The sequence below is a fragment of the Adiantum capillus-veneris genome, chromosome 19 (assembly GCF_014529385.1).
Source record: "Adiantum capillus-veneris isolate H3 chromosome 19, ASM1452938v2, whole genome shotgun sequence".
In the NCBI taxonomy this organism is placed as follows: domain Eukaryota; kingdom Viridiplantae; phylum Streptophyta; class Polypodiopsida; order Polypodiales; family Pteridaceae; genus Adiantum; species Adiantum capillus-veneris.
The window spans coordinates 35,005,429-35,030,694 of NC_140949.1; the positions used below are offsets into that span (position 1 = coordinate 35,005,429).

General features: G+C 48.8%; 2 protein-coding genes across 16 annotated transcripts in view; one reads left to right on the forward strand and one right to left on the reverse strand.

Moving 5' to 3' along the window:
* The window catches only part of LOC147433816 (uncharacterized), a 147,986-nt gene that overhangs the window by 12,912 nt on the left and 109,808 nt on the right, over positions 1-25,266 (forward strand). For 8 of the 15 annotated variants that reach the window (XR_015185299.1, XR_015185301.1, XR_015185306.1 and 5 more), the window contains exons 3-4: positions 11,472-11,588; positions 11,690-11,852. Coding sequence is in view for 3 of the 15 variants with exons in the window: in XM_086490425.1 (XP_086346551.1) it covers positions 11,472-11,588; positions 11,690-11,852 (280 nt within the window). In the remaining 12 variants the exon portion in view is untranslated. Of the gene's footprint in view, positions 1-11,467; positions 11,589-11,689; positions 11,853-12,232; positions 12,408-25,266 lie in introns of those variants that run through there. The other 7 variants (XR_015185300.1, XR_015185305.1, XR_015185304.1 and 4 more) reach the window with 3 other exon arrangements.
* LOC147433817 (uncharacterized) lies at positions 5,032-5,992 on the reverse strand. The gene has a single exon (XM_086490614.1). The coding sequence runs from the start codon at positions 5,884-5,886 to the stop codon at positions 5,032-5,034; it is 855 nt and encodes a 284-aa protein (XP_086346740.1). The 5' UTR covers positions 5,887-5,992.

The window sequence follows — 25,266 nt, forward strand, 5'->3', positions numbered from 1 at the left end:
ATCTAGCTGGATCAGGTCCTGGCGTATGAGTCTGGTGATCTCTGTCCATGTGAGAGACAGGGAGGGTGCATCCAGGTAGTATTGAAACGGAGGCAATCTATCCATGTTGAAACCATGCGACTGAAACCATGCTGTCATCTGTCCATACCAGCATGCTGAATCGCCTTATAGAGCTAGTTGTCGAGATGACTCTAGGGCAAGCTGAGCGTATCTGTCCCTGGGGAGATCCAATAGACCATGCATAAAGGATACTGATCTGGTCAATGCCTCCACCACGGGGGGGGGGGGGGGGGGGCTAGCTTGGCTCGGATAATCTCATGCGGCACTGAGGCCTTAGCCCGAATCATCCGAGCGATCATAGAGACCAGAGGTCTCTCCATACAACTCCATCCATCTGTGTTGCCAGATCTCCCATGGTGGTCTACTGAGGGTCCCCATACCTGAACTCCGTAGAGCATAGCTGGAGTCACTAGAGTGTCAAAAAGCCAGAGCTTTGTTCACGGTTCCTGAAACTGAACCTGCGAACACATCCTCTCCAGCCCTCCCAAAACTGCATATGCTCTCGTCTAGTCTCTGATGCTCTCCTTAGTGAAAACACCGGTCCACCGAAGACTACCCCAAGATAAGTATATGCATTTGTGTACTCCACAGTCTCTTGGCCATAAGTAAATATGGGTGCTGACCTCCCGACCCACTGTGGTGTGGTGTTGAACACCATAACCTTGGTTTTCCCCAGGTTGACAGACAATCCACTGTCACGAGCAAATGTATGCAGAGCATCCAAATGAGGCTGCATCCCCTCTGGAGAGTCAGAAATCAGCACAATATCATCAGCATATACTAACAATGGAATCCATTGCCCTGCTAGCTGAGCCCCCCTGTCTCCCTGACGTTCTACATAGTCCGAAAACTCATCCACATACATCCCAAAAAGAGTCGGGGATAGGGGGCATCCTTGCTTTACTCCAGTGGAGTGGACCATGTCAGACATTCCCTGAGAGAGAGAGAGAGAGAGAGAGAGAGAGAGAGAGAGAGAAATAAAAAAGAAAGAAAGAAAGCTTTATTAACGTCTTCGAAAGGCCGAACTCGACCTATGAGACAATATCATATACATGTGTTGATGCTCTAGGCATCGGAAAAAAAAAAAAAAAAGGGTACAAACTGAAATGAGCCTATACTATGCAAAAGGGTGTGGTAGGGTGGTGCATGTGGTGTACAATGTATAGTGTGGGTCCTCGTGTCGAGGTGTGCTCACGCATCATCAGGCTCAACTAGGGGCTGCAAGGTGATACCACCATGAGATGATAGGGAGGGTATCTAAAAACAAGCAACATATGTAGGGTAGAGAATGTGGTACATCGGTGGTGGCCTGCTCAGGTATCTTTGGAATGCTGGATCTCCTGGTGCTGGTACATGACTCTGCTCTAGATATTGATGGTGTAAGGTTAGTATCCTCGAGATCTCCCTCTGGTGACACCCATGTGTCCTGTATCCTGGGAGCCTCGGTCTCCGACGTGCCCTCTGAGACTCTGCCTGCAGAAGGGTAAGCCCTCTACTCTGTGTAGGTAGTGTGGGGGGGTCTGGCCCTGCTCGTCGGAAAAACTGTGTGATGGTAGTCTGTGTCGTGCTATCCTGACTCTGGCGTGGCTGTAACAACTGCTCTCGAACCTCTAAAGCCGCAACCAGGAACTGGCCAAACCTCCTCTGCTCTCGGCCTATCATATGCTGCTGTAATGAGTCTCCAATGCCATATCTCTCTCTCAGCTCTGTATATGCTGGGCATCTCATGACAAAATGCTCCTCACTCTCCACCTCCGTCTGGCAAATCCGGCATGTACGCTCCTCTCGTGGTATGCCTCTGGCTCTGCCACTCTCAATCTCTAGCTGATGTGATGACACTCGTAGCTGGCCAATGTTGACCCGAAGTCGGTGTGGCATGTACTCTTGCATGTATAATGGAATCTCAATGAATCCTTGCTCTGAGAACCTCAGAAAATGCTCATAGTAATATAGCATTTTAGGAGGTAGGGTGTCTGTGGGCCTGCGCCATGTCCTCTGAATATATGTATGCCATATCTCCTATCTGATGACCCTATTCCGCTCAGAGCGTGAGAGGGTATAGGTCGGGGCCTGGGTGTCATACTGGAGTGGTGGTAGTCTATCAATATCAAAACCGTGCTGAGCTAGCCAATCTCTTGTCTGGGCATACCATGAGCTAGTGTCCCCTGCCTGTGCCATCTCTCTAGATGCAATGAAGGCTCTATGAGAGATCCTATCTAGATCCATATCTTTGAATCTGCGAAGAAGGCAAACAGTCTGAAAGAGTGCCTCTACCAACATCGGTGGTGCAGCCAGGTCAGCTCTAATAATGTCGTGTGGAACTGATGGCTTGCTGCGAATCATCCTGGAGATCATAATAATCTGTGGCCTCTCTATCTTTGTCCATACTGAGTCTGCCAGTCCCGGTCCCCAAATGGCCGAGGCATACATGAGTGCAGGTGTGACCAGTGTGTCAAAGAGCCACCCCTTCGTCTGGGGCTCCTGGAAGTGGGCCTGGTGGCACTGTCTCTCCATCAGAGCTAGTGATGCGTATCCTCTGGTAAGTCTATCTCTGGCTGCCTGTGTCATGGAGAAGGTCCCTGATGCTGCGGTGAATGTAACCCCCAGATATACATATGAGCCTGTCACCTCTATATCCCCTCCAGCTACTGTAAATCTACTCTGTCGGCGAATCTGAGCCGATGTATGAAATATGAGAACCTTGGTCTTGCCAAGGTTCACCGTGAGTCCTCTCTGTGAGCAAAAATCATCCAGGGCCTGCAAATGTAGTTGTAGTCCCTCTGCCGTCTCTGACATCAGGACAATATCATCTGCATATAAGAGTATGTGTACAGTAGTCCCTGCAATATCCACACCCTCTCCACCCCTGTGCAAGATGAAGTCTACAATCTCGTCAATGTATATACCAAAGAGTGTAGGTGATAGGGGGCAACCTTGTTTCACACCAATGGTGCTCACAAGGGTGTCAGATAATCCACCCGGGCATCTCACTCTGCCAGATACATGCTCATACAATGCATAGATCCCCCATGCCATCTCGTCTCCAATCCCAAGCGCAGCCAGACATCGGAAAAGTCTCTCTCTAGGTACTGTGTCAAATGCTTTGCGGAAGTCAACGAAGCAACAATATAATCTCCTCTTCCTCACCCGTGTCTGGTCGATCAGACAACGAAGGGTGAAGATATGATCAATAGTAGAGAAAGCTCGGCGGAAGCCTGCCTGTCCTGGTGTCCTCATGCCCTCTCCCTCTGCTAGAGAACTGAGCTCCTCCTCTAAAACCGCGCCATATAGTTTGGCCAGTATAGGACCAATCATGATAGTGCGATATGTGCTAGGATCCATGGCATCCCCAGATTTGTGGATAGGCACGATGGTGTGTGCTGTCCACGACTCTGGGAATCCCTCTGAAAGCGCGTGGTTGAAGAGGTGGGCAATGAGTGGTTCCAATGCATCACAGCCATATATAAGATGCTCTGCCTGTAGGCCTGCCTGATCTCTAGCCCTCCCATGCTGTAGGTGGGATATAGCTTTCTTCACCATGTGGGTGGTGAAGAAAGTAGATGATGTGGGTCGGGTAGCCGATGGCGTAGGTATGGGTGGCTGTCCTGGGATCTCGCATAAGCTCTCGGCATATCTGTGCCATGTCGCTGGGTCCTGAATAGGAGTGGATGGCCTGGGAGGTCTGATCCGACGCCATGCCTCAGCACTCTTCTTGCTCATGAGTAAATGATAGATGTCCCAATACTGGTGCTCCTCCCACTCCCGTCTTTTACGACGGGTAAGTGTTTGCATCTTGCGCTGAGCTTGGCGATGTGTAATCTCCCCTCTGATCTCCAGTATATGTAGGTGTCTGTGTAGATCTCGACATTCGTCGTCGTACCACCTGTTTTGTGGCATAGTGCCAGTGCGTGGAGGGTGTGTGTGTATGCGATGTGGGAAACTTTGAGTGGCTGACTCGTGTAAGATGGATGTAATGTGTGTGGTGAGTGTGTCCAGAGGTGCTGTGGGGTCTAAGTGTATAAGGTGCTCATGCAGGTGATGTATATAAACAGGAGTGAGCTCATGAGTGAAAGAAATGGTAGTGTAAGTGTGAGGGGGGGAGGCGGGGGGGTCAGCAAGCTGTGTAGCAAAAAGGGAGAATGTGAGATAAGTATGATCCGCCCCTATCGGTGTGCGTGCAACGCTGAAGGAGTGTATAAGCTCTGCTGTCTTGGTAGAGCCCAACAAATAGTCTACTGTGCTCTCTCCGCTACTGTGTGGGAAGCAAGTGAATCCCCCAGAATCTGGCCACCTCGCCATCCCGTTATAAATAACGAGATGGTGCCTGTTGCCAAGCTCAAGAAGGTGTCTACCATATCCAGTGTTGTCCTGTCCCCCATCTGCAGACACTCTACTCACCCCCATGTCCTCTGCATCAAGTGCCCTCATGATCTCCGGCTCCTCCATATCATAGATCTCACACTGTCGGCTCTGTGTCCTCCCGTTGAAGTCCCCCATGAGGAGGACTTCCCCGAGTGATGTGTAGTGAGAAATGTCCTCCGACAGTCGAGAGTAGGGGTCCTGGATAGCATATCGTGATCCATGTGGTGAAAAGTAGCATATGGCAATGTATAGCCCTCTCTCGTGGGTGAGCTCTAGCCGTACCCACATATAGCATGCCTCCTCGTCTCTACTCATCACCTGTATCCGGTTGTGTAAGCTCTGTTTGAATAGTATGGCCACCCCTCCTGACCCCCGAGCTGTACTCTGTCTGGTGATGGTCCTGTAAGTCGACTCCCACTGGAATCCTGTGACTACAGGTAGTCCTCTCTCTGGGCTCTCATGTGTCTCCGTAAAACATACAAAGTCATGCTCACTGATGATCTCCTCTAGGCGCTCCGGATGTGTCCATATAGAACCATTGCAGTTCCAGACTGCCCCTCTGAGTGGTGTCTCCTGTGCTAGTGTATGTGTCTCATAGGTCCCGAATCCCTATGAGATTGGGTGGCCGTCGATGAAGATTCTACCATCTCGAAAGAAGGCCTTTTTACCTTCTTTCCGTGCCTGAAGGACCCTGGGCATGCATGATTTCCTGTGCTCGATCTGCATCCGAGTGAGGTCCTCGTCCATAAAGATATGGCCGCCCTGGAGGCCTCGTAAGAGCACCCTTTTGCGAAAAAAGGTGGTGCGGTCCTCATCTCCTCGTAAGTGCATGATCAACGGGCGAGCTCCAGTGGTGTCACGGCCGGCTCGCCATGCCTTTGTAAAAGGCATAGTCTCTTTGTAGCCTAGTTGGCTACAAAGCTCTCGTGCATCCTCCTCTGCTGAAGGTCCCTCTTTAAGGCCAGTGATCCTAACATTGTGTTTCCTCATCTGGCGCAATCGCTCCTCCTCGAGAGTAAGCTGAACCCTCAAGTGCTCTCCCATGTGAACCTCCTCGCATACCTCCTTCTTGATATTCTTTTTAACTACTTCCACCCATCCCGATTGTTTGGCCTCCATTTCTGTCTGGATCTCTTCTTTGATGTCTGCTTTCCATTTATTTTTGATCTCTACTTCTATGTCTTCGAAGCTCGAGATTTCCCCCTCTTCCCTGGAGATCCGGAGGTGGTTGATGCTTTCTTGTATACGGTGTATCTCCGTGTTGGAGGTGTCACGGAGTTCTTCGAATGCTTTCTTCCAGGCCTCCTTTTCTTCTGTGAGGCCTCTGATGTTATCCTCCATCTGCTTCATCTTTTCCGTCATCCTCCTTACTTCGGCGTTCAGTGCCTTGTCCGCATCTTTCTTGGCCTGTGTGATAGCTCTGGCTATCATGTCCTCCACTTCTTTCCTGTCAAGAGGTGCCATGGTCGAGCTCGAGGAGGCGAGGCTGAGCGCACGGGAAGCCTAGTGTTTACAGCCCATCCCCTTGAATGTTGAGATACTAATGGATATGAGCGTGGCCTGGGCTGCCCGTCTCTGGGTTGCTGTGATGGTGGAGCTGCAGCACAATGCAGCACAAGGCGAGAGGTGTGCAGGGGCGAGAGGTGGACTGAAGGCGAGGGGTGGGCTGGAGGCGAGTGGTGCGCTGCTGAGGAGGCAGGTTGGGCGATGGCTGGCGGGAGATGCTGTGCGGGCAAGAGAGAGAGAGAGAGAGAGAGAGAGAGAGAGAGAGAGAGAGAGAGAGAGAGAGAGAGATGAAATGAAATGAAATGTTATATTAACCTCTTCAAAAGGCCAAAGTGACCTATGAGACCAGAAAGTTACAATATGGTGGATCTGATACAAAGTCAGAGTAACAAGATGACATAATGACAAATAAAATACTATGGAATCCTAAACTGCTAGGTGTGGACTAAGCAGCTAAACAACTAGCTGGGATAGCTAGATCACATGAGATCTAGCATCGGTCGCTGGCGGATCTCATCAATTTCCTCCATGGTCAGTAGTCTGACCGGGCGTCGTGCATGTCGAGCCAAAGTGATCCGAATCCTCTGATGCAGCCTCCGTCAATGCTGTGTAGTCCTCCGTAGTCATGGCCGTCTGGATCTCCCCAGCTCAGTCGCTCGGTCGATCAGTATGCCTCTGGTGTAAAGCGACGAGCTCTGCTGTGGTAGTAACTCCTCCCGGTGTCCAATGGCAGCTCTATAGAAGTCCGTGATCTGTCTCTGAGACTGGCTAGCCTCTCCTCCCATCAGGCTCTCTCTGCGTCTGTGCAGCTCGAGCAAGAACAAACCCAGGCATCTCTGATCCTCGTACCGCATGACTCTAGAGAATGGTCCAAAGCCCTCTTTGAACAAGCAATGGAAGCGGCCTCGTATCTCGTAGTAGACGGGGCAATGGCATGTGTAGTGCAACTCTGTCTCAGGCTCGATGTCACACAAGGGGCATGTCCTGGCCTTTGTTGGTACTCCGCTGTATCTTCCAGTCTCGATCCGCAGCTGGTGTGAAGATGTGCGTATCTGGCCAATAGCACATCGTATCCCATGAGACAAGTGGGTGTCCATGTATCTGGGCCTCGTCACAAAACTATCCTCCGTAAGCTGGAGGAGATGCTCTCTGTAGAAAGCCATCGTCGTGCCCAGCTCCTGTGCTGGCTGTATCCATGTCCTCTCGGTGTCTAGTTGAGTCAAGTCTTGACGAATGAGCCTGGTGATCTCGGACTGTGTAAGAGTCATAGAGGGCGCATCCAGTGAGTACTGGAAGGGAGGCAATCTGTCTATGCTGAACCCATGCGCCTGAAACCATGAAGTCATCTCCCCATACCAGCATGCTGTATCTCCCTGCATGATTAACTGTCGAGAGGACTCAAGTGCAAGGCGTGCATATCTGTCTCTGGGAAGTTCCCACATGCGGTGTATGAAGGAGACAGATCTGGTGAGCGCCTCAACCACCAGTGGGGGGGGGGGGGGCAGCTAGCTCTGCTCGTGTAATAGCACGTGGTACTGAAGCCTTGGCTCTAATGAGCCGCGAGATCATAGAGACTAGAGGCTTCTCCATGTCCCCCCATCCATCACTACGGCTTGTCCTCCCGTGATGATCCAGTGAAGGTCCTCAAATCTCAGCTCCATAAAGCAATGCAGAAGCCACCAAAGTGTCAAAGAGCCAGAGCTTTGATTGAGGCTCCTGAAACTGAATATGTAAACACATCCTTTCCAATCTACCCAATGCTGCATGGGCTCTGGTCAATCTAGTCTTTGCTGCCCTCCTCAATGAAAATGCTGGCCCACTAAAAACCACTCCAAGGTAAGTGTAAGCAGCTGTATACTCCACCTTCTCCTGGCCGTATGTGAAGGCGGGCACTGACCTCCTGATCCACTGTGGGGTGGTATTAAATACCATGACCTTGGTTTTACCAAGGTTGACGGACAAACCACTTCCGTGGGCAAACCTATGCAAAGCATCCAAGTGACATTGCATCCCCTTCGGAGAGTCGGAGATCAACACAATATCATCAGCATATAACAATAGTGGAATCCATGTCCCTGCAAGCTGTGCACCTCTATCACCATCTCTTACAATGTAGTCAGAAACTCATCTACATACATACCAAATAGAGTAGGAGAGAGCGGGCAGCCCTGCTTCACCCCAATAGTGGAGTAAACCGGTGTGGATAGACCCTCTGGGGTGTGTAAATGCCCCACTATTGATCTGTATAATGCCATGACCCCCCAAATGAGCTCTGTGGGTACTCCCATCTGCTGTAATCTGCGCATCAATCTAGCTCTGGGCACTATGTCAAATGCTTTGTGGAAATCCACAAAGCTACAATAGATCCGTCTCCCACGCGATTTGCCCTCCTCAATGATGGCTCTGAGTGTCAAGATATGGTCAAGAGTAGAAAACCATCCTGAAACCTGCCTGCCCGGCTGCGCGTATCCCCTCCCTCTCTGCCCATCTACTCAGCTGCTGCTAAAGAATAGAACCGTGTCAATGTGTGTCCAATCATGATAGTGCGATAGTTCCCAGGCTCCATAGGGTCTCCCGACTTGAAGATAGGTACACTAGTAGATAGGCTCCAAGTATCAGGCAAGCCCTCACACATGGCACGGTTGAACATAACTGCGAGAAGCGCTGCTAGTAAATCTCTGGCATGCGTGAAATGCTCAGCCACTAAGCCATCATGATCATATGCTCTCCCAGTCCTCATCCTGTCAATGGCCTTCCTCACCGTCTCAGTGGTGAAAAAAGCACATATGTGTGGGCATGGATCGGGGGGTCGGGAAGGGGGGGCTGCTCAGGAACTATGTACAGAGATGATGCATATTGGCCTCCGGCCTATGTAGAAGTGATGGCAGGGGGGGGGGAGTGCTCATGAAAGAGCCTCCATGCCTCACGTGAGTCCTGACTCAAGAATAGCTGCTATAGATCCTGCTCTAGGCGAGCCTAAAATGCCCTCTTCTTCCTCCGCACTAGGCGTCGGAAGTCAATCTGTAACTGCCTGTGAGTGATGTCCCCCAAAAGCACCTCCTCTGAAGTCTAGCTCTAGTGTCCCGGCATTCCTCATCATACCAACTGTTTTGGGGCATGCTCTCTGAACGGTGTCTCTGCTCAGGTTCGGTATGTGGGTATGCCTCTGCTGCTGCATCATGTAGTGTCTGTGTCAGTATAGTAGTAAGCTCCTCCAGAGGTCTCCTTGGCTCCTATGTGCACAGGCGTCTGTAGATCCCATCTATGTATACAGAGTCAGTCTCCCCCGTGAAGGTGTAGCGAGTAGGGGCTGTTGCCCGTAGCCTGTGTGCTACACTAAACTGAAAAGAAATAGTCAGCGACACAAGAGCATGATCCACTGCCACACCAACAGGTCTGGGTCCAACCGTGAGGTCCTGGATACTAGAGATGAGGCTCGGCTGTGCCATGACATAATCTACTGTGCTGGCTCCATGTCTGTGTGGAAAGCATGTCAAACCCCCCGCAGCGGGAAATCTCTGTGGGCCATTCAAGATGGCCAATCCATGTGCAGTCCCCATGTCTATCAAGTGTCGTCCATACTCAGTGTGTTCTCCATCCTTTGATAGTCTGGATAGGCCCGTCTCTGCAACATCCAACTCTCTCAGCATCTCCTCTGAAGTATCATAAAATAACTGTCTGATGATGGGCAGTCCTAGCATTGAAATCCCCTAGAATGATGATGTCACCATCTCTACAGAACTCCCATATGTCATCATCCAGAATAGAGAAGGGGGACTGTCCTCTGGGTGATGCATAAACTGACGTACTTGGGAGAAAGTAGCAAATAGCAATGTAAAGATATCTGCCTTTCTCTGCTCTCAATCTCACCCACATGTACCTAGCTTGCTCATCCCTGCGGGCTATATGTATCAATAACTGCAACTCCTCCCTGAATAACACTGCCACTCCTCCTGAGCCCTGCCCTCTGTGCTCTGATCGTGTCTCCTGTCTACAGGCTGTCCTATCTATATCCACTAATGTGAGGCATAGATTGCCCCGGGGCCTGATGTGTCTCATAGTAGAAGACGATCTCTCTTCCCGTCAAACTATCCTCAAAAGCACCCACATCAAGGCGCATAGATCCATTACAATTTCAGGTGGCAACTTTGAGTTTGGTCCCATAGGTCTTGTACCCTCATGTGGAGCGCCGCTCTACAATCACCACCCGGCCGTCTCTGTAGAAGGCCGTCTTTCCCTTTTCCCTTGCTGCTTGAATCTTTGGCATTACCTCTCTCATATGCGCAAGTTGTGTGAGAGTGAGGTCATCTCCAAGGAATATGCCCGTTTTCTTTAGTGTAGGGCGCTTCTTCAAGAAGTCCTTCTTTGCCTCCATGGATGGGAAACGGATGATTAAAGCTCTCCCTTTTGAAGTCTCCCCATTGCCTTGTGTCTTCTTCCCTACCCTCCATGCCTTTGTATGTGTAGCCTCACTACCCATCATGCAGAGAAGTTCTTCGACTTCCCCTTCACATCATCTCGGTCTTTTAGACCGGTTACTCTTATATGCAAGGCTCTAGTTTTCCTTCGTTGCTCTTCCGCTAGAGTCATGTTGATGATTGTAGGAGTGGGGCCGGATGTGGTTTCTTTCCCTTTCCCTTTCTTAGCGACTTCTATCCATTTCTTGGCCTCATCCGCCTTCTTCAGCGTCTTCGTGATCACATCCATCCACGAAGACGTCTTTACCACCTTCTGTTTCTCCTCCTCTGTGATCATCCGTACGTTCTCCTTGATGACCTTGATCTCGTCTATCACCGAGGGCTGAAATTCCCCTTCTTCCTGTCCACTGCTTACTCTATCCGCAAGCTCTCGCTTGAGGGCTGTGACCTCTTCTCTATGTGCACCTTCGGTTAACAATATTGTGACTTTTGTGCCAATTTCGAGTGTCCGCTTGTCACCCCTTGATCAATCAACCGGTTAGAGAGCAGGAAGACGAAATTGCTTTCATGGACTCTCTTGGAAAGCATTCTTTGGCCACATGATTGGCACTGCTCTCTCCCCCTTTGAGATTTTTGATTGGCTTCTCGCCTTGTTAGCTGCCCTCCCTCCCCTTCAACATATCTTTCATCTCGTCCATGGATCTTTTTGGTATAGCTATTAGAGCAGTGCTTATTAAAGCTGCTTTTGGAGAGATCTCCTCTTCCTGTAGGCTCACACTTCATCTTTCATACACCATGGTACCCATAGTTTGACCTTTGCTTGTTCTCGACAGCCATCACCACATTCCCAACCTGAACCCAGGTCTGTGAGGTAAAGTTTGAATAGCATGGTCATTAGGATAATTTAAGGATTGCAGAAGAATTTGTATATATTTTTGAGCAGGACAATAGGTTGCTCTTTATCAAAAAGAAGTTCAAGTTACCTAAAGTAATTATTTCTTGCATGGAATCATCTGGATGCATGTGTTGTGGTGTCAAAAGTGAAAAGAGTTTTACGACAAAAGCTGTTTACAATATGCTGATCCTTCTTACAAGTAACTATGCTTTGTTTACGATTGAAGGCAGACTGGAGCTATATATGAAACAAAATCATGAAAATGTTGAAAGAGCAGAGAAAGAACTGAATGCACTTCATGAGGATATGGAGCAAACACTTGAGCTTCAACGCCGCTTGGCTCAGAGGTATGGGGATGATCGGGATGCTTGAATTTTGATTTGCAAATAAAGGTGAAATGGTAGGGAAGAAATAGTCGGTACGTCTAAATTGTTGGAAATTCATGCAGAGCAACAACCTTGGAAAAAGAGAAGAAAGAGCTAGAGCAGGCACTTCAAAAGAGTGTGCAAGAATTTGAGGCCGAGCGTTCTGCACTGCAGTGCAAAATTGCACGTCTCACAGATGACTTACATGCTCGTGCTGATGCAGAGGCTCAAGCTTTGTCCCTTCAGGTGTGTGACAAGTGTCAGTTTGAGTTTGTAAATTGTATTCATTCAGATACACTCCAAGTTGATTTTATTCCTGAGCTCTATTCTGCTGATGTAACAATCTTGCTGCAATGTGACCATGCATTCTGTCAAAGAATCCACCATCTTTATTTATGTGCGTTTTAGAAAGCTTTTTCTGGTCTTTTCTGACGTTCCACCTACTCTATGGAAGGCTCTGATGTAGGATTTTGTAGCTTCTTTGACTTTCTTTAACTGGGGCAGTTGCAGGAGATTCCTAATGCGGTGTGGTGGAGCTATGTCAAATTAATGGAAGATGGGCCCACTGGCACCAGTGGTCAAGCAACACCAATGCAGCCTAACCTCTAGTGAGAGGGTCTCTGACTGCATTCACATGATGGGGTTTGTAGTGCCAGTGTAGACATAAGAGTTGACCACGTCAACCTGGCTGCCTGCAAATGTAAAAGACAACTTTGTTGAGAGGGTGGAGGATCACGACCTGGATTTGCCAAGGTTCACAGCAAGGCCTCTCTGCATTCAAAATATCTCTAGATCTTGAAGGTATTGATTGCATAAATGAGATGCTCACTTTGCATGCATGTGCGATTGTCCAACAGTGTGTGTTGTACATGTAGTGTAGCCTGCTCACGATCGATGCAGTGACGAGTAGAGGTGGTAGAGGCTTTGTATCGGTTGCTGCCCAAAAACATGACAGATTGTCTCTGCATAGTCATGCCATTAATGAGATCCTCAATATAAGTGTTGGTTGGGGGGAACGGGGGGGGGGGGGGGGGGGGGGGGCAAGCTCTCTAGACCCCATAAATGGCAGCTTGCTTTCTTTTCGGTTTCCATAGTCTTCGGCATACATTCCCTCATATGCACCAGCTGATTTGGGACGAGATTGTGTGGGCTTTGCTGTCGTAGTAGCTCCTCCAATTGTCCAATATCTGCTCTAAAGAAGTTTGTGATCCGTCTCTAAGACTGGCTAGTCTCTCCTCTCATCAGACTCTCTCTGTGTTTGCACAGCTCGAGCAGAAACAAACCCAGGCATCTCTGGTCCTCGTATCCCATGACTTTGGAGAGTGGTCCAAAGCCCTCTCTGAACAAGCAGTGAAGCGGCCTTGTATCTCGTAGTAGACTGGGCAGTGGCATGTGTAGTGCAACTCTGTCTCAGGCTCCATGTGACATAGGGGGACATGTCCTGGCCTCTGCTGGTACTCCGCTGTATCTCCTAGTCTGGACCCGAAGCTGGTGTGAAGATGTGCGTATCTGGCCAATAGCACATCGAATCCCATGAGACAAGTGGGTGTCCATGTATCTGGATCTCGTCACAAAGCCATCCTCCGTCAGCTGGAGAAGATGCTCTCTGTGGAAAGCCATCTTCGTGCCCAGCTCCTGCTCTGGCTGTCTCCATGTCCTCCTAGTGTCTAGCTGAGTCAGGTTCTGGCGGTTGAGCCGTGTGATCTCGCACTGTGTAAGAGAAATGAAATGAAATGAAATGTTATATTAACGTCTTCAAAAGGCCAAAATGACCTATGAGACCAATCTGTTACAAAATGGTGAATCTAATACCATGTCTGGGTACAAAAGAACCAGAACAAAGATACAACTACTAGAATGCATCCTCATCTGCACTCTGGATGTCGAGAGAGTATGGCTCGAATCTTCTACTGTAGTCTCTGTCGATGTTGTGTAGCCCCTCCCCTCAATCATGGCCGTCTGGATCTGCGTAGCTCAAGTGCCGGTAGTGGTCGAATGAGTGTGGGCCGAGCTCTATAGTGACGGCTGCTCCTCTGGCTGTCCCATATCTAGTGAAAAGAAATCTGTAGTCTGTCTCTGGGACTCTCTCTCTCTATCTCTCCCCAGTAAAGTGTCTCTATATCTGTGTAACTCAAGTAGATATAGCCCAAGACATCTCTGATCCTCATAACTCATGACCCTAGAGAAAGGATTGAAACCCTATCTGAATAAGCTGTGGAAACAGCCCTGTATCTCATAGTACACTGTGCAATGACATATGTAATGTAGCTCTGTCTCTGGCTCTAGCTGGCATAAGCAGCATATCTTGTTGTTTGCTGGTATCCCTCTGAATCTACCAGTCTCAATCTCCAGCTGATGTGAGGATGTGCGTATCTGACCAATGGTGCACCACAAACCATGAGACATATAACTCGTGTGGCAGCTCTATCCATGTCCTCCTGGTATCCAGCTGGATCAGGTCCTGACGAATGAGTCTAGTAATCTCCACCCGTGTAAGAGACATCGAGGGTGCCTGAAGAGAGTATTGGAAGGGGGCAACCTGTTCATGGTAAAGCCATGCTTCTGAAACCATGATGTCATCTGTGCATACCAGCATGGTGTCCCCCTGAAGAGCTAACTGTCTGGAAGACTCAAGGGCCAGTCTAGCATATCTGTCTCTAGTAGTATCCCACAAGCTTTGCACAAAGGAGACCGATCTGGTAAGCGCCTCAATCTCCATAGGAGGGGCAATTAGCTCTCCTCGAACGATAGCATGGGGTACAGAGGCCTTGGCTCTGATCAGTCGAGAGATCATAGATACCAAGGGCCTCTCCATACGTCTCCAACCATCCTGGCCTACAGAAGGCCCCCATATCTGCACCCCATACAACATAGCTGAGGCTACTAAAGTATCAAAGAGCCATAACTTTGTCCGAGGTTCTTGGAACTGAACTTGCGAACACATCCTCTCCAAGCCTCCCAAGGCCGCAAAAGCTCTAGTCAGTCTAGTCTTTGCTGCTCTCCTCAAAGAAAACCTCGGCCCAGTGAAGACAACCCCAAGGTAAGTGTATGCATTTTTATACTCTACAATCTCCTGACCATATGTGAAAGTCGGTGCTGATCTCCTGATCCACTGTGGTGTGGTGTTAAACACCATAACCTTGGTTTTACCAAGGTTTACAGACAATCCATTATCCTCTGCAAAACTGTGTAATGCATCCAGCTGTCGCTGCATACCCTCTGGTGAGTTAGAGATCAACACAATATCATCAACATATAACAACAATGGGATCCACGTCCCTGGAAGCTGGGCACCTCTATCACCCTCTCTGTCCCCAATGTAATCAAACACCTCATCAACATACATACCAAATAGAGTAGAAGACAATGGGCAACCCTGTTTCACCCCAATGGTGGAGTGAGCTAAATCAGATATCCCCTCCGGAGTGCGTACATGTCCCATCATTGATTTGTATAGAGCCATATGGCATAATCCCCCGAATCAACACTATGGGCACCCCCATCGCTTACAGTCTGTGTATCAATCGAGCTCTCGATACCATGTCAAGTGCTTTGTGGAAATCCACAAAGCTACAATAAATCCGTCTCCCATGTGACCTGCCCTCCTCAATGATGGCTTGAGGGTCAAAATATGATCAAGAGTGGAGAAACCCCTCTTGGAACTGGCTTGGCTCTTTGCTCGTACACCCTCCTCCTCTACCCAATTACTCAACTGCTGCTCAAGAATGGATGCATACAACCGTGCCAATGTGTGCCCAACCATAATAGTGCGGAAATTCCCAGGCTGTGTAGGATCACCTGCTTTGAAGATAAGCACAATAGTAGACAACCTCCAAGTCTCAGGTAACTCAGAGAGAGAGAGAGAGAGAGAGAGAGAGAGAGAGAGAGAGAGAGAGAGAGAGAGAGAGAGAGAGAGAGAGAGATGAAATCTACAAAAGGCCAAAATGACCTATGAGACCAACTGATTACAATGATGAGTCTAGTACCAAGTCTGGATACAAACAAAGAAAACTACAAACAGAGAACTGAGATAGGAGTGCTACCGACTCCTATGGGTGTCTGGTAGGCTGAGCAATGGTATCATGCCACAAAGGTACAAAGTGGGGATAAGTGTCACCATGATATAATATAGCAGTAGCATGAGGCCTATCCTGATCGACACTTTGGGTGTCGTGCTAGAATCCTGTGGATCCTCTGCCGCAATCTCCGCCGGTGCTGCGTGGCTCCCCTCCTCAGTTGCGGTCGTCTCGATCTCCCCAACTCTATAGCTCGGTCAATGAGAGTACCGCTGGTGTGTGTATGGGTGGGAACCGAGCTTTGTGATGGTGGTGTCCCCTCTGCCTCTGTGGTACTCAAACTGAAGAAATCTGAGATGCGTCTCTGGGGCTGTCTCTGTCTTTGCCCTCTCAATAGAGCGTCTCTGTCTCTGTATCTCAAGTAGAAATAATCCGAGACATCTTTGATCCTGATATCTCATGACTCTATCTAACGAGTCAAAACCATCTCTGAATAAACAATGAAAGCGTCCCCGTATTTTATAGTAGATTGTGCAGTGACATATGTAGTGAAACTTTGTCTCTGGCTCTGCATGGCATAACTGACATATCCTATTTTCTGCTGGTATGCCTCTGAATCTACCTGTCTCAATCCCAAGCTGGTGTGAAGATGTACGAATCTGGCCTATGGCACATCGTAACCCATGAGATAGATGTGTGTCCATGTAGCTGGCCGTGTGACAAATCCGTCTGTCGTGAGTTGGAGAAGATGCTCTCTATAGAAAGCCCTCTTCGTACCCAACTCCAGTGATGGCTCTATCCATGTCCTCTTGCTATCAAGCTGGATAAGATCCTGCCGAATGAGTCTAGTAGTCTCCATCCGTGTGAGAGCCAAAGATGGTGCTCAAGAGAATACTGGAAAGGGGGCAGCCTGTCCATGCTGAAACCATGCCTCTGAAACCATGAGCTCATCTGTGCATACCAACATGATGTATCTCCCTGTAATGCCAGCTGTCTGGATGACTCAAGAGCAAGCCTAGCATACCTATCCCTGGTGGTGTCCCATAAGCTGTGTACAAATGATACTGATCTGGTGAGTGCCTCAACCTCCATGGGTGGGGCAGCCAGCTCCGCACGTATGATGTCATGTGGAACTGAGGCCTTGGCTCTAATCAGCCTAGAAATCATAGATATCAAGGGTCTCTCCATATTACTCCAACTAGCACTGCCAACAGACGGTCCCCAAATGATACTGATCTGGTGAGTGCCTCAACCTCCATGGGTGGGGCAGCCAGCTCCGCACGTATGATGTCATGTGGAATTGAGGCCTTGGCTCTAATCAGCCTAGAAATCATAGATATCAAGGGTCTCTCCATATTACTCCAACTAGCACTGCCAACAGACGGTCCCCAAATCTGAGACCAAGCTGTTACAACATAGTGAATCTGATACCATGTCCGAAATCAAAAGAACTAAAACAAAAAATACAACTACTGCAAGCTAGGACTGTATGGATGTGCCAGCTAATACAAAAGGTGCCCAGTACAATGTGTAGGACAATGAGAGGGGGGGGGGGGGGGGAGAGATGGTAGAGATCCATCCTCATCTGCACTCTAGACGTCGAGAAAGTATGGCTCGAATCCTCTGTTGTAGTCTCCGTCGATACTGTGTAGCTCCTCTCCTTAATCGTGGTTGTCTAGATCTCCCTAGCTCCAATGCTCGGTCTATGAGAATGTCAGTAGTGGCAGTATGAGTGCGGGCAGAGCTACGCAATGGTGGCTGCTCCTTTGGGTGTCCAATATCTAGTGTAAAGAAATCTGTAATCTGTCTCTGGGACTGTCTCTCTCCAGCTCTCCTCAGTAAAGTGTCTCTATGCCTGTGTAACTCAAGTAGATACAGTCAAGACATCTCTGATCCTCATAACTCATGACCCTAGATAGAGGCCCAAAACCCTCTTTGAATATACAATGAAAACGGCCTCGTATCTCATAGTAAACTGTGCAATGACATATGTAATGTAACTCTGTCTCTGGCTCTAGATGACATAAGCGGCATATCTTGCTATCTGCCGGTATCCCTTTGAATCTGCCATTCTCAATCTCGAGCTGATGTGAGGATGTGCGTATCTGGCCAAGGGCACAACGCAAACCATGAGAAAGATGTGTGTCCACATAGCTAGGTCGAATCACAAACCCATCCCCTGTGGGTGGAGAAGATGCTCTCTATAGAAAGCCATCTTCGTGCCCAACTCCTGTACCGGCTCTATCCATGTCCTCCTCGTGTCCAGCTGGATCAGATCCTGACGAATGAGTCTAGTAATCTCCACCCTTGTCAGAGACATCAAGGGTCCCTGTAGAGAGTACTGAAAAGGAAGCAACCTGCCCATGGTGATGTCATTTGTGCATACCAGCATGATGTATCCCCCTGTGGAGCTAACGGTTTGGAGGACTCTAGGGCCAACCTGGCATCTCTCTCTCTGGTAGTATCCCATAGACCGTGTACAAAGGAGAGTGATATGGTCAGCGCCTCAATCTCCACAGGGGGGACAGCTAACTGCGCTCGAATGATATCATGCGGTACGGAGGCCTTGGCTCTAATCACCTGAGAGATCATAGATACCAAGGGCCTCTCCATACGTCTCCAACCATCCTGGCCCACAGAAGGTCCCCAAACCTGCACCCCATATTTCATAGTAGAGGCAACCAAAGTATCAAAGAGCCACAACTTTGGGGGGGGGAGAGAGAAATGAAATGAAATGTTATATTAAACGTCTTCAACAGGCCAGAATGACCTATGAGACCAAACTGATACAAAAGTGGTGAATCTGTTACAATGTCTGGGTACCTTAGTACTAAAGTACTAAGTGTGAAAAGTGTGAAAATAAATGTGAAAAACTAAATACAAAGTAGTAAATAGACTTCTTAGGAGCATTCTAGGTGTCTGGCTAGAATGCTTCTAATCCTTTGTTGTCGTCTCCTCCGATGGAGTGTGCTTCTGCATCTTGGTTGTGGTCGTCTCGATTTCCTAAGCTCAGTCGCTCTGTCAATTAGGGTGCCTTCGGTATGAATATTGGTACTCCTTTGTGCTGGCTGTTGGCCTCTTGTTTCTCCGTCCACTCCTGCTTCTCTCGATCCGAAGAAATCTGTGATCTGCCTCTGAGGCTGTAGTGCTCTTTGTCTTCTCATTAGATTATCCCTGTGCCGATGTAGTTCCAGTAGGTACAAGCCTAAGCATCTTTGATCTTGGTATTGCATGATTCTATCTAGAGAGAGAGAGAGAGAGAGAGAGAGAGAGAGAGAGAGAGAGAGAGAGAGAGAGAGAGAGAGAGAGAGAGAGAGAGAGAGAGAGAGAGAGAGAGAGAGAGAGAGAGAGATATGAAATGAAATGAATTGTTATATTAAATGTCTTCAAAAGGCCAAAATGACCTAGGAGACCAAACTGATACAATCTTGGTGGATCTAATACAATGTCTGGGTACAAAAATGAAATGAAGTAAAGTGAAAACTAAAATCTTAACTACTAGATGTGAACTAAGCAGCTAGTTGGAATTGTGTAGGATATGAGTAGGGGGGTGAAAGTAGTGAATGGGGGCTAATACAACTCAATGTGGGTGTGCGTGTGGGAATATAATGGGTGAGAGCTAATACAAAGGCTGATACAAGATGAATAGGGTGTAGAATCCTCAAAATAGCTGAATCATAGGAGATCCATCATCGTTCTGTGGCAGATCTCATCAATCTCCTCCATGGTCAATAGTATGATGGGGCGTCGTGCATGTCGGGCCAAAGTGATTCGAATCCTCTGATGTAGCCTCTGTCTATGCTTTGTAGTCCTCTGTTGTCGTGGGTGTCTAGATCTCCCTAGCTCGGTCGCTCGATCGATCAATGTGCCTCTGGTGTGAGGAGAATGTGAGCTTTGCAGTGGTAGCCGCTCCTCTGGCTGCCCAGTGTTCACTCTAAAGAAGACTGTGTTCCATCTCTGAGACTGATTAGCCTTGTCTCTCATCAGGCTCTGTGTGTCTGCGCAACTCGAGCAAAAACAGACCCAGACAACTCTGGTCCTCATACCCCATGACTCTTGAGAGTGGTCCAAAGCTCTCTCTGAACAGGCAGTGAAAGCGGCCTCGTATCTCATGGTAAACTGGGTAGTGGCATGTGTAGTGCAACTCTGTCTCAGGCTCCATGTGACATAGGGGACATGTCCTGGCCTCTGCTGGTACTCCGCTGTATCTACCAGTCTCGATTTGAAGCTGGTGTGAAGATGTGCGTATCTGGCCAATAGCACATCGTATCCCATGAGATAAGTGGGTGTCCATGTATCTGGGTCTCGTCACAAAACCATTCTTAGTAAGCTGGAGAGGATGCTCTCGATAGAAAGCCATCTTCGTGCCCAACTCCTGTGCTGGCTGTATCCAAGTCCTACTAGTATCTAGTTGAGTTACGTCTTGGTGGATCTCGGATTGTGTAAGAGTCAGAGATGGTGCATCCAATGAGTACTAGAAGGGGGGCAATCTGTCCATGCTAAACCCATGTACCTGAAACCATGATGTCATCACCCCATACCAGAAGAAGAAGAAGAAGAGAGTTTTAATGTTGTGGGAAACTATCCGAGAGAGAGAGAGAGAGAGAGAGAGAGAGAGAGAGAGAGAGAGAGAGAGAGAGAGAGAGAGAGAGATGTAATGTAATATTAACGTCTTCAAAAGGCCAAAATGACCTATGAGACCAAAAGGTTACATGTGGTGAATCTAATACCAGGTTTGGGTACAAAAAGTACAAAGAACTGAAAAGAAAATAGTGGGTAGGGGTGGGGTGAAAGCTGATACAAAGGGAATACAAAAAGGGGGGGGGGGGGGGTGAGCTGATACAATGGAGCTCTCTGACAGTCGAGGCATCATATACATATACATCAGTATCCAAAAGGCTATAGAGATTCAATGTCCTCCAAGGTAGGCACTCTGTCGGGACGGCTTCTATGTCGCGCTAGTATGGTATGGATCCTCTATCGCAATCTGCGTCGATGTCGAGAGGGCCCCTTCATCCGTGGGCGAGGTGACCGCTCCAACTCTATCGCCCAATCAAGCAGTATGCCTCTGGTGCCTCTGGTGTTGTTATGCTGCTGGGGCTGCTGGGACTCCTGTGTCTGTGACTGAAAGAAATTTGTAATCTTCTGCTGTTGCTGGATCTCTCTCATTGTGCCCCTCTTCAAGAGGTCCTCTCTGTGTTGCGAATCTCCAGTAAGTATAATCCGAGGCATTTCTGATCCTGGTATCTCATGACTCTAGGAAGTGGCCCAAAACCCTCTCTGAATAGACAGTGAAAGCGGCCTCGTATCTCATAGTATACTGGGCAGTGACATATGTAATGTAGCTCTGTCTCTAGCTTTATCTGGCACAGCTGACAAATCCTGGACTCAGCAGGTACTCCTCTAAATTTGCATGTCTCGATCTCTAGCTGCTGTGAGGATGTGCGTATCTGACCAATAGCACATCGTATTCGGTGGGATAGATGAGTGTCCATGTATCCTGGTCTGATCACAAAACCATCCTCCGTGAGTTGGAGAAGATGCTCTCTATAGAAAGTCATCTTCGTACCTAGCTCATGCGTAGGTTGTATCCATGTCCTCTTCGTATCCAACTGAATCAAGTCCTGTCTGATGAGCCTGGTAATCTTTGCCCTAGTGAGGGAGATGGAGGGTGCATCCAGAGAGTACTAAAATGGGGGTAGCCGATCCATACTAAAGCCATGTAACTGAAACCAAGATGCCATCTCTTTATACCAACATGATCTATCTCCCTGCAATGCCAACTGTCGCGAAGACTCTAGTGCTAATCGAGCATATCTGTCTCTAGGGAGAGCCCAAGCGCTATGCATAAATGAAACTGATCGAGTGAGTGCCTCCACTACCAATGGAGGAGCAACGAGCTCCGCCCTAATAATGTCATCTTGTGCTGAGGCCTTGGCCCTAATCATCCGAGAAATCATAGACACCAAGGGCTTCTCCATAAATCTCCATCCATCAGTACTGCCAGCTCTGCTATGATGATCAATTGAGCGGCCCCATATTTCCACTCCGTACAGCATGGCCGAAGTGACCAAAGTGTCAAAGAGCCAAAGCTTTGTCCAAGGTTCCTGGAACTGAACCTGCGAACATATCCTCTCAAGTCTCCCCAATGCTGCATAGGCTCTGGTCAATCGCATATCTGTGCACGCCTTAAGGAAAATACTGGACCACTGAAAACCGCCCCAAGATAAGTATATGTATCTGCATACTCCATAGTCTCTCGACCATATGTAAAAGTGGGGGCGGACCTTCTTACCCATTGCGCCGTGGTGTTAAACACCATTACCTTGGTCTTACCAAGGTTCACAGACAATCCACTGTCCCGTGCAAATACATGCAATGCATCCAAATGACGCTGCATCCCCTCTTGAGAATCTGAGATCAGCACAATATCATCAGCATATAATAGCAACGGAATCCATGTCCCTGCAAGTTGAGCACCTGTAGCGCGGATAATGCGTCGTGCTCTCTACAGTGTGGGTGCCCCTCAGTGCAATAAGCGTGACAATCTCACTCAAACAAATGAAAACTCTCTCAAACAGAATGAAACACAGAAACAACGGATAACAACACAGAAACAATGGATAACAACAGAGACACAACAATGGACCAGAACATGTGGACTCGACTAGCTCCAAGAACCATGTACAGACTCTGGCGTGGCAGCACACTCCGCTCCAGCCCAGGACTCACAGGTACAAATGGGGTGTCGAGGCTCAGATGTGCAGGGATGGTGAAGCAGTGCTCTGTGTAAGACTCTCTAGACGACTACGTGCAAGATAAGATGGAACTATCCCAAAACGACTACTGATATGTACCACCATAAAGAGCCACCAACGGCTCATAATGTCAGCCATGTGGTGACCTGGCCACGAGGTCCACTAGACCACCGTCGGTAGGTACCTTGCCACGTGTCACTCCCTAGACCAGAGGTCCGTCCAGTGTGAACCAGACCCAGTGTAGCCAACTGTCCAACTGTCTGCCCTGTGAAGTGACACTGTAGCCCTGCTACAGGTTGCCCGCCACAAGACCACTCACCGTCTCGGTGAGGAAATACTGAAAAAATTGTGAAGGAAAACCACTAGGTACTGCATCCGTACATCTTTCTGAAGCAGGTGTTAGGCCCATGACCTTACAGACTTCAAAAGTGGAGTTAAAAACACTGCACTGCATGCACTCGCCTTAAGCCTCTAACTAGGCAGGAACCCAGTATGTATGATTGTAAAGCCTGGGCCATGCTTGAAGTTGCAGATGACCCTTGCCACTCTTTTTGCAACAACACTCTTCTCGAAAAGAGGGATGACCATAAACCCGAGTAACACCGCAAATAGGGTTAAGCTCCATGATGATGACAGAATGAAAGCTGAACTTGAGAGGGCTAGATAGGGTTCAGGGGGAGTGAGGGGTGGGTAGTGGTGAGAGGGGAAGTGGGTATGGGCGAGGGGAACTGGGTAGGGGCGAGAGGGAATGAGGGGGTGGGTAGGGGCGAGAGAGGGAGGGTAGGGGGAGGGTAGGGGCGAGAGGGAAGGTGGGGGTGGGTAGGGGCGAGAGGGGGAGGGTAGGGGGAGGGTAGGGGCGAGAGGGGTGAGGGGGAGGGGGTAGGGGCGAGAGGGAGAGAGGGGGTGGGTAGGGGATGTGGGCATTCTGATTGTGTATAGGATTGAGGGGATAGGGGTAGATAGGTGCAAATAAAGAGCACACAGCTATCATGAGCGAGACAGCCATCATGATCTTGGAATTCATCTTGCAGGATTGGCTCTGTAAAGGGTTGTTGCTAGACACAGAGAAGAGCTTTGTTTTGGTCGGAGAAGCAAACACCAAAGGGATTGATGTTTGAGGGGGGGTGAACTCCTGTAGAGGAGATTTCTTACTGCTTCTATGCTGCTTCATAGGCTCAGGTGGCACATTAGATTTAGCTACTGTGGAATCATTTGAAGAGGGTGTTTTTTCAGGCAAAGAGTGAATAGAGACTCCATAACAAGGCATAGATTTGGTAGCCTCCAACCACTCCAGTAGATCTTCGTCTGCCCCTTCAGGTGTAGTAGGCTGTTCCTGTGCAGGGTTAGTTTCCATTGACAAAGAAACTTGCTGCACCACAGGATCCATACCACCTTCTAAGAGAATGGGTTGCATCGAGGATCCAGAATCATGTATCCACATTGCGTCGTTTCCCCAATCATGAAGTGCTTTAGTGTGTCGCAGCCATGGTCTTCCAATGAGTAAAGGAAATCCGCCCTCAACCTGGGGAAGACGAACCACAACAAAATCCAAGTTAAAAGTAAAGTCTTGTACCTGCAGAGGCACATTGTCCACTATGCCCACTGGGTAGACTGTTCGTTGATCGGCCAATGTAACTGTGAAGGGAGCAGGGCGAGTAGGCTGTAGACCTAGAGCTAACATAGTGAACTCGGGCATCAGGTTGATGCCAGATCCACCATCCACTATCACTCCTGAGAATTGCCGACCCAAAACGGACACTGTGAGGCGAGGGCTTTTATAATCAGTGAGTGGAGCAGTAGGATTGGATATCATATAGGACTCTGACGGTCGTACTGGGAGGTGCCCGCCACTAGGACCTGCTCCAGGGTAAAGTGACTGAATAACTGCAAGGGTGTCACTTCTGAAACTTGCATCTAGCCGCAACATGTCATAGAGGGACACTTGTTGGAAAGTGTTCTTCAAGACTGTCTCTGCTGTATGCTTTGCTTTTTCTACCTGTTGTTGTTCCTCTGGTGCTTTGATCTTTTGTAAGTCAGCAACTGCTTCTAAGAAAGCCCCATCAATATCGGAGAGCATAGTAAAAGATCCTTTCTTAGCACTAGGGGATGGCATGTGAGCTGCTGGAGGAGGTGTAGGCATTGGGGAGGAAAGGGCTGTACCTGCTGGAAGATTGAGGCCGAGGGCTGCCCTCTGAGCTCGTGTGAGGACACCAGTTGGCTCCTCTACTAGCTGCAACTTGTCTTGAGAGGCAATCATATGGGCAGAAAGGGGTGGCTTGGGGTTGGTACTAACTGCTATCAAATTGATCTTGGGAAAGGTAAATTCAGGTTGGCTCTGACTTGGGCTCGCAGAGGTAGAGGCCCGTTGTTTTGGACAATCCTTAGTGTAGTGATCCTGAGCCTCAGGGCAAAGTTGGCACGGAGAAGAGCCTTCTGGCAGAGGGCATTTGCTCTGATAATGCCCATACTCTCCGCATCTGTAGCAGAGTATGGGCCGATTGGAAGGACGAAACGGGGGACGAGGTGGTTGCTGCATGGAGTTAGAGGCTGAAGTGTAGAAGCTCTGAGGGGTTGAGGTGGCATTAGCATTATAAAAACTTTGCGTCGGGAAAGTACTTGACATACCTTGGACAACAGGGGTATTGAGCAAAGGTGGCATGTAGTTTGGATGGCCGTAGTGGGAAACCATGTTGGATGATGGTGCTAACCCTTGTTGGAGAGAAGGACCAAGACTTTGCTGTATTTTGTGCAATCCCTTTAGGTAGTAACAATCCTTGTCATCATGTCCAGATTTTTCACAGAAGTGGCAGTAAACTCGAAGGGGGCATTCCTGTGGAGGGTGCCCTGGAGAGCGGCATGAGCTACACCAAACCGTAGCCTTAGTCT

Coding starts and splice junctions, on each gene's coding strand:
- LOC147433817 (XM_086490614.1), bottom strand. CDS start 5,886: ATGGCACCTCTTGACAGGAAAGAAGTGGAGGACATGATAGCCAGAGCT.